General features: G+C 46.8%; 1 protein-coding gene across 1 annotated transcript; it reads left to right on the top strand.

Annotated features, from left to right (window-relative positions):
* Nucleotides 1–2,439: 2,439 nt before the first annotated feature.
* Nucleotides 2,440–6,322, top strand: LOC144135093 (uncharacterized). The gene is made up of 3 exons (XM_077667849.1): nt 2,440–2,540; nt 4,517–4,753; nt 5,888–6,322. The coding sequence occupies exons 1-3, from the start codon at nt 2,467–2,469 to the stop codon at nt 6,150–6,152; spliced, it is 576 nt and encodes a 191-aa protein (XP_077523975.1). The 5' UTR covers nt 2,440–2,466; the 3' UTR covers nt 6,153–6,322.
* Nucleotides 6,323–15,833: the final 9,511 nt, after the last annotated feature.

Genomic DNA, 15,833 nt, shown 5'->3' with positions numbered 1-15,833 from the left:
AAGCTCACTGCTGGACAAGTGATTTTTTAACTGGTCTCTAATTAACCTTGTCCTGTCACAGCCTGGGGCTACCGTGCATTCCTGAAAGCTTCATCTTATCCGCGCGCCTGACACTTCGCCTTGTCTTTGAACCCGCTCTGTTAACACACACACTATCATCGGCTATCTCGTCTATGCCTTCCATGTCCTGCTCATACCAATCTCCACTTCTATAATTGCAGCTAAAATGTCATTACCAAATGTTTGTTCCCTAACCCACCCTTCACTTTTCATTGCTCTCAGCATTACCGTCATCATTTCTCTTCCAGGGCTGGCTGCGCAGTCCTCAGTTTAATTTCAAGCCTTTCTGTGCTTTTGAAGTTCGGGCTGTATAGGTGAATACTGGCAAGATACAACTTTTATATGTTTTATTATGGAGGAATACTTAATAATAATACATAGGGAAGGAAAAAGAAACGAGGTAACGAGGCCTGGCTCCAGAAGGAGACGAAGTCACCGTCCTGCATGGTCGCTTCGTCGTTTAGCTCTGTTCCCGTCGAACGTAAACGTTTCGTGGAACTCGCAACTGATCGCCCTTGAAAGCACGGCTTGCCTCGCCTTCCGGCCGCGAGCTCGTCGAAAGGCAAGTGCTTTCGCGTGTTGTTTCAGGAGCTTGCAGCAGGATCCTGTGTTCAGGATCTTGTATTTGAGCAGGGCTGCTTCCCCCGTACCCAGCCTGTGAGGAAGATCAGTTCTACGCAGAATTGTAGTCGAAATTAATTGCACGACATCGCCGTCTTGACATCCTCCAGATGCACCATTCTCGAAGTCGTGGCAAATGCGAGGGGTACATTCTCGTAGGCATGACCTGGCTGTTCTGGCGCAAAATGCTCATGAAACAGTCACTCAAAGGCCGGAGAGACAAGGACATGGATAAAGAACATAAAACAAAACTTGCGCGTTGGTTGGTTTGAAGGTTAAGTTTTGGCGCCCTTGAATCTATGCTGTTTGGGCCTATATATGTTACTAATGCGTACTAGCCCACCGCCCCTCGTCGCCATGACAAATGAGTTCATTTCGTTAACTAGGAACCGCTAATGGGACCATTTGTGGCTTTCAGTCTACCGTTCTCTCGGTGTGCTGCGAGAAGAGCTAGCAGCAATGGGAGACATGTGCTTTCCAGAAAGCTCACACTGTGTGGGTCAGTTCGTGTGTGTGATGCAGCCATCGTTTACCCTTTCTCCTTTCGGTGTGCTGCCAGAAGAGCTGGCAGCAATGGGAGACTTGTACTTTCCAGAAAGCTCACACACTGAGTGTGGGTCAGTTCGTGTGTGATGTAGCCATCGCTTACCGTTCTCCTCTCGGTGTGCTGCCAGAAGAGCTAGCAGCAATGGGAGACATGTGCTTTCCAGAAAACTCACACGCTGAGTGTGGGTCAGTTCGTGTGTGATGTAGCCATCGCTTACCGTTCTCCTCTCGGTGTGCTGCCAGAAGAGCTAGCAGCAATGGGAGACATGCGCTTTCCAGAAAGCTCACACTGTGTGGGTCAGTTCGTGTGTGTGATGCAGCCATCGTTTACCCTTTCTCCTCTCGGTGTGCTGCCAGAAGAGCTGGCAGCAATGGGAGACTTGTGCTTTCCAGAAAGCTCACACACTGAGTGTGGGTCAGTTCGTGTGTGATGTAGACATCGCTTACCGTTCTCCTCTCGGTGTGCTGCCAGAAGAGCTAGCAGCAATGGGAGACTTGTGCTTTCCAGAAAGCTCACACACTGAGTGTGGGTCAGTTCGTGTGTGATGTAGCCATCGCTTACCGTTCTCCTCTCGGTGTGCTGCCAGAAGAGCTAGCAGCAATGGGAGACATGTGCTTTCCAGAAAGCTCACACGCTGAGTGTGGGTCAGTTCGTGTGTGATGTAGCCATCGCCTACCGTTCTCCTCTCGGTGTGCTGCCAGAAGAGCTAGCAGCAATGGGAGACATGTGCTTTCCAGAAAGCTCACACTGTGTGGGTCAGTTCGTGTGTGATGTAGCCATCGCTTACCGTTCTCCTCTCGGTATGCTGCCAGAAGAGCTAGCAACAATGGGAGACATGTGCTTTCCAGAAAGCTCACACACTGAGTGCGGGTCAGTTCGTGTGTGTGATGTGGCCATCGTTGTCAGCGCTGTCAGCTGTTTTATTCTTTTGCGCTTCCGTACACTCGGGAATATTCTCGTTGCTTTGTTGCAAGTTAATCGGTCATTGGTGGCGCCTTTTTCACAGCGACGCAACAGTACCCTATCTGACACAACTTAAACCACGCAGAACTGCGGCCTTGGATGTGGTACAGGGATGTGGTATTACGATACCTTGAAGCCCTTAGGAGCATTTAACTTTTGGGGTGGTGCCACATTTGGCACGCAATGAGAAACGAACAACCATCCCTTGATAACATGTATGATTCAAATCTGTGACTTATATCCTGTTTCAGACTAAGACGGTCAAGTGATCCAACATGTCGGTCGTTCCCGAGCGAATTCAAGAGTTCTACGAGCCTCCAAAGCCTCAGGTGGGCACCGCCTTACCGAGGTAAGGTGTTACTTCTGCGCCGCGGTGTAAAAACCATTGAATTACCCTGAAAATTCTTGGACAATGGACCACTAAGAATTGCAAGCTGGGGCATTCTGATTGTGGACGTACGTGGGTGGTGAACAGCTCGAGAAACACAACTACAAAGGAAAACACAAGGACACAAGGATGCTTACACCAACCCCATTTTACTATCCTTTTGTTACATCTGGCACTGTCCCAGTCCTCCTGACTTGCCGTTGCAGGTCATGAACTCAGGAATGAGAGGAAAATGTGAGAGGGGGGTATTTTACTGTAATGTTGGTGTATAATAAGTTCCACATTCTTTCGTTGACAACGTACCCACTCGAAGCTCACTTTGGTCACACGATCACACAAATCGTTTTTTTTTAGATAAACCGGTTTGTGACCGACCTTTACACCGCCTACTTCAGGACTCATGCTTGACCACGCAGAAAAAATTCTCGATTCACCTACTTAGCAGTAACAAAAAGTCTCTTCATTTGTTCTACAGGCAATTGAAATTGACTATTGCATTAGTGGGAGCTTGGAGAGGTACCTATTATGTCTCACAAATGTTAAAATGTCATCATACACATGCATACATAAAAAGCCTGGTGGATTTTTAAGCGTCTTCTCATGAATCTGAGGAAAAACAAATTTGTGGGATTCCTGGAATTCACATGACTAGGGAGTGTCTTTTCAGAGGCAAAACATCGAACACCCTGATTGTTAGACTAGTTCGGCATCAAATTTTTTTTTACAAATTGCCGTCAGCCGTGCCTTTTATTTTGTGCTACTACACAAGGTTACGTCACCAGAACTAATGGCTTTCGTTTTATAGCTCTTTCGTTGCGTTTTGAGGCACGCTAGTATTTATGCAAGTCGCAATTCTACGAGAGAAACTGCATAGGGTTCTCCCCTATGTCTTAACAGCATCGCTGTTAAGACCTTGTTCCTTTGCGCTGTCCATTACAGCTGTAGTTGCGACTGCGTGACAACTGACCGCAGGGAAGGCTGAAAAATGTGGAAGTTGGAAGTTATGCCAGCTTCCTAGATGGTGAAGGGCCACTCTAACCGCGCACTCCCTTTTACAAAAAAGAGTGCGCTTGGGAGCAGCTTACTCTTTTTTTACTCCTTTCTGTTCAGAGTGATGATGCTTCCGCACTTATCTCCTACTCTATATCGCACTAGTACTCGGCGCGAGGTGGTACTTTCGATACTCTGTCGCAAAAAAAAAACAAGCCTTTATGAATAAAAAAAGCTGCAGTGGACCACCTCAGGAAGCCTCTTCCTGATCTTGTCCTCATTCTCATCCACTCTCAACACGATCTGCGTTTACATATTTTAACCCGTCCTTCCTCACTCCGGAGCTCTTCACTACGACGCCTCTTGTAGCTCACGTGGAGGAGATTGACTTGAAGTCAGGCTCCCACATACCGTACCGTACCTTACTTCGCTTTCTGTATTTTGCTGCTGTGGTTTAGTTTGGGCTGCCGCCAGTCAGCAATAATGTTATGGCGGCAGGAGTGATTCAACTCTTTTCGTTCCAATCAAATGTAGATGTCCAACGTTAAATATGGAACACGTTTTTTCTGTTTAGTTCTCAATATTCAGCAAGCATTACAGAGCTATTTGTTACTGCCAGAACACCCTGAGATATCTCGCAGTCTTATGACTTCATGAAGGGATGTCACAAATATCAATACGATGTCATATTGACGTCGTACTTAAGAATAACATGACGTCATGAAATGACGTCATAATATGTAAAGATCAATGGCCTATCACCATCAGACCCACTGGTCGGAGTAATGAGTCATATGGTCCAATAATTGTCTCTGGGTCGCAATGACCGTAAAGTCCACTCTACCTTACACACAATAGACCCGTAGCAGCCGTCACTGAAATTAGTTTTACTTTCACGCTCCGAGATTTTTCACACCTCGCAATATCTACGGAGTGACTATGTGCAGGTACGGCGTCGAGCAGGGCTACCTGGTGCTGGAGGACTTGAAGACGCGCGACCTGCCGCGCCCACCTCCAGCCGGGTGGAGTTCTGCCAAGCGGCTGGGCCTGGTGGCCGCGGCCGCGCTGGGCATCTTCGTGGCCGTCGTGGCCTTCGCGCTGTTAAATAGTATGGCACGCTCAGACGACAGCACCAGGCCCGCTGACCCGGTGCTAGGCAGCAACGGCACCAGCAATACCGCCGCGTGAGTGGGCACTTCTGACGGAAACGACAGCGTGAAAAGAACGAAGACATGGAGGAGAAATTCTGGAGGCCCGTGTACTGTGCGATGTCAGTGCACGTTAAAGAACTCCAGGTGGTGGAAATTATTCCGGAGCCCTTCACTAAGGCGTCCCTCATAGCCTGAGTAGCTTTGGGACGCTAGAGTCCCCATACACTATAAACCAAACATGAAGGAACACTCAAGACAGGACGGGCGCTGAACTCTTGACTGGCAGGTCGTTACGGCAACGAGGTTAACCTGGGTGATGGTGGAATCGTGCTGAGTTTGTCGCCATAGAAGAGATCCCAGTGTAGAAGGAGTTCTGTCTGCGCTGGTAGGTTAAAAGACGGAAACCACAGCGCGAAAACAAGGAACTTGAGCGCTCGTATTCTTCTCCACGTGAGGTTGACTGGGCTGTTACTAGGAAGGGCTCTGCAGTGCGGATGCTGAAATGAGCTGAAACCTGGCTTTGAAGGCGCGGATTTTATGGCAGGCGTGGAGTGTATTTCTGCATTAAAAATATTAGGCAAAACCTGAAGGCGCGGATTTTGTGGCAGGATTGGAGTGCATTTCTGCATTTAAAATATTAGTCAAAACCTGAAAACTGCGCAAAAACAGGCTGCGAGATTAATCTCCAATAAATTAAAGGGGGTTAATTCCTTATTGTTTTTATGGTTGCGAGAAAAATGAAACACCTGCATACATAGAGCAAAATGCTTTGACATACATTTCTACTCAGCACCACGGAAAGTTGATAATCTAGTAATTTTTATTTCCGTAATGAATTTAGTCGTAATGGCTAGTATCAGAAAGAGTCACATGGTACATCGTCATATGAACAACGGGTTATGTGGTCTTGCTATGTGATGAAGCCATATTGTGCAGACGATGCTCATGCCATTTAAGGCAGATCTTTAGTGATGTAAGAAAAAAGCTGCATTACGTGTTAAAGTTATGCACCCTGTAAAAAGAACAGGGTACGAATTTGTTCACACCTTGTAACCCCTATCAGTTTTTCTGTATGCAATCAAACCACTGAAATACTACCCTGTGAATGCTTTCCAAGCAGTTATCGTCAGGGCTTTTGTCCGTAATACTTCTTTTGTCTCCTTACAGGGTTCCGAAATTTCATATCATCACCGAAATCGAAGACAATAGCACTGTGGAGGAAGCTGGTGTGGAGTCCACAGCAGTGCCCACACACCTTTACGGTATTCGAGAGGCGACCTCGAAGCGGCGGAAACCGTCGGTCGCAGTGACCTCACCTGGACGTATAGTGGTGTCACCTTCCCGTCGCATCCGCCTGTTGAACGCGTTGGGGAAGTTTGAAGAAGAAGACATCACCGTTACGTTTGGCGATGTCGTCAGTAGCGACGTATGAAACGACTCTGGTGCTGCGAATGCCCTAACAAGCCATTATTGACTTGAGCGAACGAAATCTGGACTCTGTCTCTTCCCCGAAGATTGCCGAGAGGGACTGTGTATTGTAATACAGACAGATAGTAGATGAGTCCAAAGAGGTAGACTCCCCGTTCCACTGCTGTACCACGGGTTGTAATACAGACAAAGCAAATGCGTCTTCCGTTTGTACGAATGGCTGCGAGATCTGCGTGCTTTTATTTCCGCTATTCCCAGCAGGAACATAGTAGTAGCGCTAAAAAGAGGGACGACAGGATAGAAGAAAACCCGCCGCGGTGGCTCAGTGGTTAGGGCGCTCGACTACTGATCCGGAATTCCCGGGTTCGAACCCGACCGCGGCGGCTGCGTTTTTATGGAGGAAAGACGCTAAGGCGCCCGTGTGCTGTGCGATGTCAGTGCACGTCAAAGATCCCCAAGTGGTCGAAATTATTCCGGAGCCCGCCACTACGGCACCCCTTTCTTCTCTTGAGGCCTCCTGGCTTGCCTAAATCTTTTTGAACGGTTATTTTGTTTGGCATCCTACAAGGCAACCATACCCAGGGGAAACGGTAAATAAATAGCGCGTGGTTAGGACTTCATTTCGTTAAAAAAACAGATATGAACAAATTTTCTTTAAGGGACTAATTTGAAACTGCCGCCTCACGCGCCCAAAAATAGAGCGCTAATCCATTGTGTCACATAAAGGAATCAAAAGAATCAGCGGCTTAATTCCTGCTATCGCCTCTCATAAAATTTGTTCCATTTGCAGGGAGGTGGCGCTGCTTAACAGGATCATGTGACACTCTACCGTTGGCAGAACAGAACCATGCTTCTTATAAATACATCGGACTAGAATTCTTTGCCGAACTGTGCATGTGATGTGGATAGTGATTGTTAGCCTGTTACAGTAGCGATGCAGTTCTCAGAAAGAACGGAACGCACAGCTCAGCCACTGGGCTTCGCTGGCTGGTCCGAAGCTTGGTTAGCGCTGCTTTGAATTTTAAGGGCCGCCCCTTAAGACCCTCTTGCTACGGGAACTGTCTGCGTGTGGCTTGAATAGTTGTGCGGACCAAGGTTGAAAGATACCTCTTGGGCGCTCCGGGGTAACACAGGTAAGGTTTATTCCCCACAACCTCCCACTATATGACTGCTCTACTAACGAAGCTACGCGTCGGCTCCTGCAGAGCGAGCTCCTGACCATGTGTTTTCCCAGGGGCTGTGCTTTGCATATGGCTGCGAAGCTTTTTTTCTCTTCATTTTTTTTTGTTTAACATTGCCGGCACGCGGCTTTCCCACTGCCTGCCAAGGTTTAGGCGCGACCACATTTCATAGCAGCAACTGCTACCGCGCCGAACTCTTTCTAAGGCGCTCGAGATTCTTGTCGGTGCTTCAGGCCGCTTATTTCGAAAGTTCTTCCTCATTATCATCAGCCTAGCTACATTCACAGCAGGTCAAAGGCCTACGCGTGATACTGCTGGAGGTCGTCTCCATCTCCAAAATGCTTTTGGATGATGTCACCGCCCTGATGGCTCTTCACAAAGAACACACCAGACAGCAGCGCCAAGCAGCGGCCACCCGGATCAAAGCGTTCCACGCAGCGTCGCTACATTGCTTGTGGAGGACCCACCTGTTGGTATGTGTTCTATTTTGTGAGTTTGTAATAAACTGCATGTAGCGTCTCGAGCGCATAGTTCAGATAGTCGGTTCATTGGAACACGTTGAGCCTCAGCAATTCTTTCAGGGCAGTCAGTGCACATTGGTATGTGCCCGATTGTATTAGTATGTATGGCGATGTTTGAGTGTTCGCTTAGTTAAAACAGGTGGGTTACTCGGTTGCTTTAAAGACGATGTACCGCGGCTGTTCTCGAAGAGGAACCACTACTCTTTGCTATGTGCTTGATTTTAAGAGTCCGTATACAGCTGCGAGGGTGAGCACATATATGGTAGGCACAGCTGGTCCAGATGATTGCCTCAAACACGATGACTCGTGGCACCTCTCTAGCAGACAACAGCTGAAGAAGTGCAAGTGTCCAGCTCGTCTTTATTATTGGTCTTTCACCACCGTTGCTACATACCCAAAAATTCTGGACGTAAGCATTTTTGAACGGGAAACCGTTTATGAACGCACTTTTTTCATACAATTATATATTTCACAATAACAAGCAACTTATCCGCAGATCACTTGACGGCAGTCTTGTAATTCATTTATTAACATTTTTGCTATCGTCAAAAGCGTTCCCCATTGGTTTTATATGCCAGTCATAACTTTTTGATGCGATCAATGGGAACACTTAAAAAAATGTTTCGCTACATATCAGAAGAATGGACCACTATCTTCAGTATTTTTATAACAGTGTCTTACAGTTTTCAAATTTTCCAAATTGTTCTCCGAGAAAGTTGGACATGTATAATGGGTAATTCGTAATTCTTCGTAATTCTTGCAGAGACAATACTTCGCGCTTTGACGACGCTGGATTTACGTCAGTCGTCTTGGAGATTACAAAGATTAGCTCAAGGACGTTGAATGAGGCGAAAAACAAAGCTGTACACAAAATTTCGTGTCACGAAGAAATGAGCTTCTTTACGAACTTTCGTAGTATGTGAACCAAACGCTGCTGTTGTAGAGCGCCGTCAGGAGGAGGGACCCGTTGGTTGCAGACTCAAGAACGTTTTTCTTTTTAATTCCTGGTCATCGTCCGAGTGCCATGACCGAGTCTGAGCGTTCTTGGTTGCTTGGCCTCAAATAGAGAAGGCACATACCCACTAAGGGGGAGTGGCCAAGACACAGACGGCTAATTGCTAGAAACAGGAGCGTTTTGAAGAGAAAATGAGTGGTAATAGTATGTAGTCTGATAGATTTCATTTCATTTCATTTTATTACCTTGAAGGCCCCAAAAGAGGGGTGTTACATAAGGGGTGGCAACAATTAAAAGCACAGATTCACAATAACAGGAAAGTTTTTACATTTTCAGCGAAAAGACTTGGGCAAGTGATGATGGCAACGTTGTTTGGAAGGCTGTTCCAGTCTGCGGCTGCACGAGGAAAGAAGGAATTAGAAAAAGTGACGGTGCGTGAGCGTGGACGGGCAACTTGTAGGTGATGGCTGGTGCGATGAGATATGCGTGCTGGGGGAAGAATATAAGGTGCGACGTGCATAGGGCTGTGGAAAAATTTGTGAAATAAAGACAGGCTGGCAATGCGACGGCGGAGCGATAAGTGTGATAATCCGGATGCTGTTTTTAAGGAGGAAACGCTGATGTCATAAGAGTACGATGAATGAATGAAGCGAGCAGCGCGATTTTGAACAGATTCGAGGGCATTGATGAGGTAAGCTTGATGAGGATTACAAATGGGCGATGCAAATTCTAGTTTGGACCTGACGAATGATTTGTAAGCTAACAACTTGACATGTTTTGGAGCATGGTGAAGATGGCGCTTGAGGAAACCTAGCGTCTTGTTTGCTGACGATATTATGTTAGTAACATGCAAGCTTTAAGAAAGATCGCTAGAAATTGTTATGCCTAGGTACTTGTATGACTGAACTAGTTGTACGGGAACTTCTGATATTTCGTAAGAGAAAATTAGAGGATTACGGCGGCGGCTGATAGACAAAAGATTCCATTTGGGTGGGTTAAGTTCTATGAGCCACTTATTACACCACTCCTGAACAGCATTGAGATCATTTTGAAGAAAAGATTGGTCAGCAGTGGAGAAAATAGCACGATAAAGTACACAGTCGTCAGCGAACATGCGTATGTTAGATTTTACGTTTGAAGGCAGATCATTAATGTACACAAGAAACAGTAGTGGGCCAAGCACAGATCCCTGTAGAACGCCCGACATTACTAGGAGTGAGTTAGAGTTATTATTGTTAACGGAGACAAACTGCGTGCGATTAGTTAAAAACTCTTCAATCCACTTCAAAATATGGGGGTGCAAATTTAATTGGGAAAGTTTTATCAGGAGGTGTTTAAGGGATCAATGGCTTTTGCAAAATCTATAAATACGATGTCAGTCTGTAGATTACAATCAAGATTAGCATGCAGATCGTGAATGAACGCAGCAAGTTGGGTCTCGCAGGAATAACCCCGACGAAACCCGTGCTGAGCAGGTTGAAAAAAGTTGTTCGAATCAAGGAATGCCATTATATGGGTATAGATGACGTGTTCCATGATTTTGCAGGGAATACTAGTTAGAGAGATGGGACGGTAATTAAGTGGCGAGTTCTTGTTACCTGATTTGTAGACTGGAACGACCTTCCCAATTTTCCAGTCTATGGGCAGGTGACCTGTGGAGAGTGACTGAGCGAATAACAAGCACAACAGAGATGAACATATATCTTTGGTATTAATCAGTATTTTAGCGTGGATATTGTCAGTTCCTGCAGAGGATGAAAGTTTAATGTTTTCAGTTAGTGACGAAATTCCTGCTGAAGAAAATGTAAGAGAAGGCATAGTATCTGAAATGAAATGAAATGAAAAATCTTGAATAACTGGGGCGTTTGGAGGAAATGTCGGATCTGTTTCATTAGTAAACACGGAAGAAAAGGCTGCGTTGAACATATTGGCGCATTCTGTTTCGCATACAGTTTCACCCGAACCATCGGTGAGGGAAATAGTTCGTGTGTGCTGGGGGTTAATGACTTGCCATAACCTACGGGGGTTAGTTGACAACATTTTAGGCAGATCGGAGTTGGAAAAGGAGCGCTTTGCTTCTCGAATACTTGATAAGTACGTTTTTTCGGCTGCGTAATATTTGTTCCAAGCGTTCTGACTAGCAAGCAACTTGGCCGATCGGAAAAGACGCTTCTTTTTATTTTCAAGGCGTTTGAGTGTATTTGTGAACCATGGGTTTTGAGGGTTAGTTCGTATATTTATGTTCGGAATAAACCTGTCGACCAAATCGTCGATTTTCCTCTTAAACAAGGACTAGTTATCATGAATCGATCTTTGATTAAAGTTAGATTGAAATGCTGGCAAAAATGCGCGAAGTTCATTATTTATTGCTGTATAGTTTCCTTTATCGTATAATCGGATAGTTCTTTTAGTTGTTGCGCGTAAGGATGGTTTAATCGTGAAGCCAGCATGTATGACGTGATGATCGCTGACGCCTGATAGATACGTGATAGAATGAACGCATTCATGGGTTATCCGTTAATAATAGATCTAGAATATTTGTGCAGTCTTCGGTTACACGAGTTGGCTCGGATACAGTTTGAATGAGATTAAAATTAAGGCAAACGTCCAGAAATTCATTAGCATCCTTATTACCTGTAGCGGTTAGATTATTCCAGTCGATACTCGGAAAATTGAAGTCTCCGAATAGGAGAGTGCATGTGTTAGGGTGTTTAGCTTTAATTTCATTCAATGCGTTATTAAGTTTTCGCTGGAAATCTGGGCTGTTAGGAGGCCTGTAGCAAACGCCGATCACAACTGATTTAGGTGAAGCGTGGCATAAAACCCATAGTATTTCTATATCTGATGAAAGGTTAATGGCTGAGCATGATAGGCCTCGAGCGGTGGCAATCAGTACCCCTCCTCCCTTTCGATCTGGGCGATCTTTGCGAAAAACACAGAAATTTGGCAAGTCAGCAAGCACTTCACTATCGGAAATATCGCTGCTAAGCCACGTTTCTGTCCAGACTACTATGTTACTGGCAGATGAAGTGACGATATGGGAAACAATGTCGCGCTGTGAAATGAAACTTCGCACGTTAGTAAAGACTGCTGACTAAGAAAGGGCTTCTTGGTGTACATGCCTAGAACGATCTGTCGACAGGGGCTGAGATGGTTGCTATTTTACCTCTTTGACTGTTTGTGATGATTCATCGAATATGTAGCGTTTAGGACCGATGTGTAATGTTTTGAAGCGCAAAGAGAACTTATCGGATACCGATTTGGCAAAGGCTACAAGATGTTTGCGGGCGTTACGGACGGGAAGGGAGAAGTCTTCGCCAATACTATAGTTGGTGCCTTTCAGCTTATTACCTAAGGAAAGGATGCTTTCTTTAGTTTTCGATGACGTGAATTTAACGATGATTGGCCTGGTGCGATCAGTAGAGCGGCGCCCGAGGCGGTGAGCACGCTCGATAGATTGGAAGAGGGAAGGACAGGGGTGCTGTTAACCTGGAGATCGAACACGGGACAATGGCTTAATATGCATAATCGTATACAACGCTTGTAATGTTTCAATTTCGCACTCACAGCGGGAAGGAGAAAAAAAGAATGGGAGTCGCTGCTTTTCTTGAAGTAAATTTTGCACAGCGGAACGCACACACCTGTCGCTTTGTCCAAGCAAAGAAGCGCCAATGGAAAGAACAACCGCAAAGGACACAGGAAGACCCTGCTGGTGAAACGGAATTTGTAATAGGCGCCTCCTCAAAAAGACAAGCAGCGGCCGAACAGCAGGAAGTGAACTATTGTTTCAAGTTCGGCACAAAAAGGGCACAGTGGGGAAACCGGCAGGCCAGATCTGTGAAAGTAGAAATTTAGCAGAGGAACCAGTGTTTGCAAATCCAAGGATGCAAAAGATGCTGATACTCGGGAGATGATGCAAGAGCCGAGGCAGCAAATTCCTGAAATATTGTGCAGCCGCGAAACCTCACCGCAGCTGTATATACACAAGTTGACAGGACAGCAATACTTGGGTTGTTGTTGCTGCTGCCTCACAGGCGATAGCACATACCCACGGTACAGTGCTCTAGAACCTAAGGTTCTAGAGGTTCTAGAGCACTGTACCTACGGAGGGGGATTGGCCAGGGTTTGGTTCGGATCGAACAGGAAAAAAATAATCGAGGTTTATCTCAAGTGACGGATAAATATAAATAGAGGAATCTGTGAATAGAAAAATTGGCGGTGGTTTAGCTCTGGTTAAACCTGGAATGACGCGATAGCTACAGCTGGCCGGGTGGAGCTTGGTCACGTGACAAGTCACGTGACGACGTGAACCACGTGATCAGCCACGGCGCTGCGCCGCCGGCAGCTGCTCCGCACCCCGTGATCAACCACGTGACATAGTGGCGGCGCCGCACCGCTGAAGGCTCGAAATGCTACCGTAATGTAGCTATCGCTACAAGAATAACGAATTTTGAGTGATATTGAGGAAATAGGAATGAGAATCGAGGAAACAAGGTGAAAATAAATAAATTTTGAAAGACTAACCATAAATAAATTAACTGGGTTTTGGAGCACCGTGTCACTTTCTCTTTATCGGCCGCTCCAACCGCACATGGAGGGCGCTACTACGCTGTAAATACAGAGGGAAACATGACTGACTACCAGCAAAGAATTTTTTAAGTTTGGGGGAAGGACCTTTGACGGATTACTGAAGTTCAGTATATGCGTGAAAGAGCAGGTCACTTGGTCGATGCGCCACCAAGGGATGAGTACTGGTCACTGTTTCTGGGCACGGGATGGTCAAAATTATATGAGCCACAGCACCGAAGGTATTTGTGTTGATGACATTACTAAAGTTAATATGGCTAAGACGTATTTTCAGCTACAAATCTAAGGTCAGCCGAGAATGTCGCCTTTATTATTAGGTAAAACTAAAGTTTGGAATTTTGTTGTCTGCCTTAAAAGTTTAACACGATGCAGCCTTTTCCGGCACCCACCAACATTGCTTTTACTTTTCAGCATATGCAGTCCTTGTACCAAATTATAGTGATTTCAGCGGTGTTCATCGAAGACCCGGTTTAACCATGTGAGAGTATAAATTGTGGGGACCTGCCCTGCAGTCCCCTGAGTTTGCTTTTTCGCGAGGCACCGTGAAGCGGCAGTCTCACCTCGAGGCTGAGCGCATTCCCTTGTCAGTTACATTAACTGGCAAGAGAGGGCGCCAGCATCGCTGCGCTGGAGACTGCCAAAGCCCGCGCGCGGGAGAGAGGGCATGGTGGGGCTTGGGCTGGGATCGTCGGCGCGGGCGGACGTGTCGCTCGCGGCTCCGCTCTTCGCCGGCGGGGCGAGGAAGCGACGGGGAGACAGGCTCCCGTACTCGTCCCGTCCGGCCTTGGGAGGATATATCCCTTGCCCTAGCGCGGGCGAACATTCGCTCGGAACCTTGCTGGTGAGTCGGACGTCCTCGATTCATTAGCATACCTTGTTGCTAGCTGGCGTTATTGTTTCTGTAGCAATAAATGCCTGTTTGTGTCAGCCAATGTGTCGTTCCTTTGTTCCCTCAGAGCAAGGCCCGCCGTGGTCGGCGAGCGCTCGGTAGCGTACGCGATCACGGGGTGGGGTCCGGGCGGCTTTGAACCGTGTAAACCACGAATGAGTGGGGAGAACGTACTTATCTCCCCAAGTCAACCCCACAAAATCTACTTTCGCCAATGCGGCTGTATGTCTCGGGAAACGCCGAACTCCTCATTTTCATAAATATAACATATCGAGCTGCTTACAGGTGAGCCGATCTATTGGGTTGTTGATGAGGGCAGAGAAGTCCATTTTTATGGGTCTGCAGCAGCCGCCAAACCGAGCCGACCGGCAGATGGGCCGTCGATTGTTCACAGAGAAATCGCTGCAGGCTCCTCACAGCAACGAAATGAAGCCTTTCTTGTCCAGAAGTTTACTTCCCGGTCACTACTCATGCCCACCTTGAACTTCCATAATCTTCTGCAGGAAGTGCTGCGAGTCGTCCTCACGTCGAAAAATTTCACCAAGTGCGCTCACGAGGAGCGCGAATCTGCATTTGCCACAACATGAACATCTAGGTTTTGTCCTTTCATGCGTGCGAGCACGTGCGCTTTGTTCTTTCTTGGTGGTAGTAGAAGGAGTGTTGCCACGAGTAAAGAATAGGTGTGCATCTAGTTGCTTGGCTGAGGGCGCATGAAAAATATTCCATACACAAGAAATCAGCGAGAATTATTAAGTAGATACGTCAGTAGCACAAGACGATGCAAAGCCAGGTCCGTCAACTCTTTGCAAGATTTCAGCACTGGAACAACATATGCCACCTTCAAGGACGGAGGAACGTCGCCAGTCTCCAAAGCTCAATTCAGGTAGTTTAGGAGCGCCTTCCTGTGTTCCAGAGGTAGGTTCGGCAACATTTGGTTGGTGATGCCTTCGGAATCTACTGTAGACCGGCGACGCTGGCCAATGAGCGCTGCTTGGAGCACTCTAAGCGTGAACGGCATGCCCATATATGTTCTCTACTTCATATTAATGGATCCCTGGGAGTCCTCATACTACTCCTGGCGCAGTGGTGCAGCGGTTAGGCGATGCACCACTACGCTGCGGTGGCTGGTGCTGCGACCGGCGGTGCTTGTGCGACTCAGGTCACTCTTCCCGAGCAACCTCGCATGACTAATCATTAATTTAACAGCCGTCTGCCACTGTGCTTAGTTTTCCCACAATACGGTGTGGGTAGATTGCGATGACGCTGCCTCTTAATTTGCTTCCATGGAGATTCTTTGTGCATCTTTCGCTCACCGTCAAAGACGCCTACGGCGACGCAAGCTCCTTAAAGCTATCGAGCTAAAAAGTTGATTAGTCAACATGAGTTAATTGTTCGTTTAATTAGTAACCTTTGCCACGTAAATAATGTGCGCCTTGTTGTACAGTCTACTTGCACAGACTAATTACAGAGTGCTGCCCCTTGCTTTACAGTCCACCTGCACAAACAATGCCAAACAAGAGCCACACAGTGCTAGAGCACCTAACCCGCATTT

The sequence above is a fragment of the Amblyomma americanum genome, chromosome 5 (genome assembly GCF_052857255.1).
Source record: "Amblyomma americanum isolate KBUSLIRL-KWMA chromosome 5, ASM5285725v1, whole genome shotgun sequence".
In the NCBI taxonomy this organism is placed as follows: domain Eukaryota; kingdom Metazoa; phylum Arthropoda; class Arachnida; order Ixodida; family Ixodidae; genus Amblyomma; species Amblyomma americanum.
This window is presented reverse-complemented; position numbering and strand designations above follow the sequence as displayed.